The sequence below is a fragment of the Quercus lobata genome, chromosome 2 (assembly GCF_001633185.2).
Source record: "Quercus lobata isolate SW786 chromosome 2, ValleyOak3.0 Primary Assembly, whole genome shotgun sequence".
Taxonomy (NCBI): Eukaryota; Viridiplantae; Streptophyta; class Magnoliopsida; order Fagales; family Fagaceae; genus Quercus; species Quercus lobata.
The window spans coordinates 5820198-5821691 of record NC_044905.1 but is presented as its reverse complement, the minus strand read 5'-3'; the positions used below and the strand labels follow the sequence as shown (position 1 = coordinate 5821691).

Below are 1494 nucleotides of genomic sequence, written 5' to 3'. Positions count from 1 at the left end.
TCCAAGAAAAAACTTGGCAAACATAATCATAGGAATCGTTTACAATGTACCAACTTAGAATTTCCAACATTTTAATTAGAAAATTTTATATTATATTAATATAATTCACAGCCGCATTACCCAACTCTCTAGGCCTATATATACCCTCGGATACAATAGCACTTGCATGCCAACCCTTCTTTCTCTCTCTCTCTCTCTCTCTCACACACACACACACACACTCACATTCTTGCTTAGTCAATTCAGAAACAAAATCATTCTTTTTAATAATCTCTCATGGCCACTTTCAAGCTCATTTACACAATTGCTTTCCTTCTTGCAATAGTCTTTTCTTATGGGATTATTGCCACTGAGGGAACTAGGCAGTTGAGGACACAGAACATTAAGAAATGTGATCAGAATCACGTAGCTATTTGTGAGAAAATTGTTCGGGAAATGAGAAATAGTCTCAATCACTTGCGCCGTGGCATTTTAGACCATGAAGCTGCAGGTACTGAATCTGCACCACCAGCTGGTAGTGGTCAAACTCATGTTGAAGAAAGCAGAACTGATGATTTCCGACCCACTGATCCAGGTCACAGTCCTGGTGCTGGTCACTCCAAAGGATCTCAAAGCGTGGATCCAAACGAGTAGACATATATTTACATGACTAATTATTAGGTATTGAGTACAGTAACATGGTGTTCCTCCTCTTATATTAATATAATAAGTTTCACTAATTATATTAATAGTGAGATTCACCATGCGTGAGAGGAGAGAGCATTACGTTTCTGTATTCTAAAAATATCTAATAATTTTTCTGTCTCAAAACTGCATGCATGATTACTATCAATTGTTCATAAGAATAAATCAGTTTATTGTTGTGAAATATTAAGAAATTTAGATTTGGTTTGGCTGATAATGATGCATATGTATTTCCTAGTCTCTTGTGTATTTGTATCATGCTAGAGATACAAACTTTTTTACAAAAAATTTTACAAACTGTTGATGTCGTGGGTGGTTATTGATAAATGAAAAAGTAATTAATAGTGGATTTAGATAAAAACCAATAAAAAGTTAGTCACATCAACAATTTGTAAAAATATTGTAAAATAGTTTGCGACTGTAGCATTACTCTTATATCATTGTATGTAATCCTATGGTATCAATCAATAAAATTGGACTTTGTTACTTTGTATCTGTTGTAATTGAAGCCTTAATTATACTAATTTAGTCTAAGATATCATTTGCTATTTCTGAGCCATCCAAGGTTGTATCATTGTATGTAATCCTAAGGTATCAGTCAATAAAATTGGACTTTGTTAATTACTTTGTATCCGTTGTAGTTGAAGCCTTAATTATACTAATTTAGTCTAAGATATCATTTGCTATTTCTGAGCTATCCAAGGTTGTATCATTGTATGTAATCCTATAGTATCAATCAATAAAATTGGACTTTGTCTTTGAATCTGTTGTAGTTGAAGCCTTAATTTAACTTAAAAAATACACTTTCAT

The 1494-nt window shown here is 32.8% G+C and overlaps 1 protein-coding gene across 1 annotated transcript; it reads left to right on the top strand.

Moving 5' to 3' along the window:
- The first annotated feature begins 276 nt into the window (after nt 1-276).
- LOC115958019 (precursor of CEP9-like) lies at nt 277-633 on the top strand. Its single transcript, XM_031076383.1, has one exon. The coding sequence runs from the start codon at nt 277-279 to the stop codon at nt 631-633; it is 357 nt and encodes a 118-aa protein (XP_030932243.1).
- Nucleotides 634-1494: the final 861 nt, after the last annotated feature.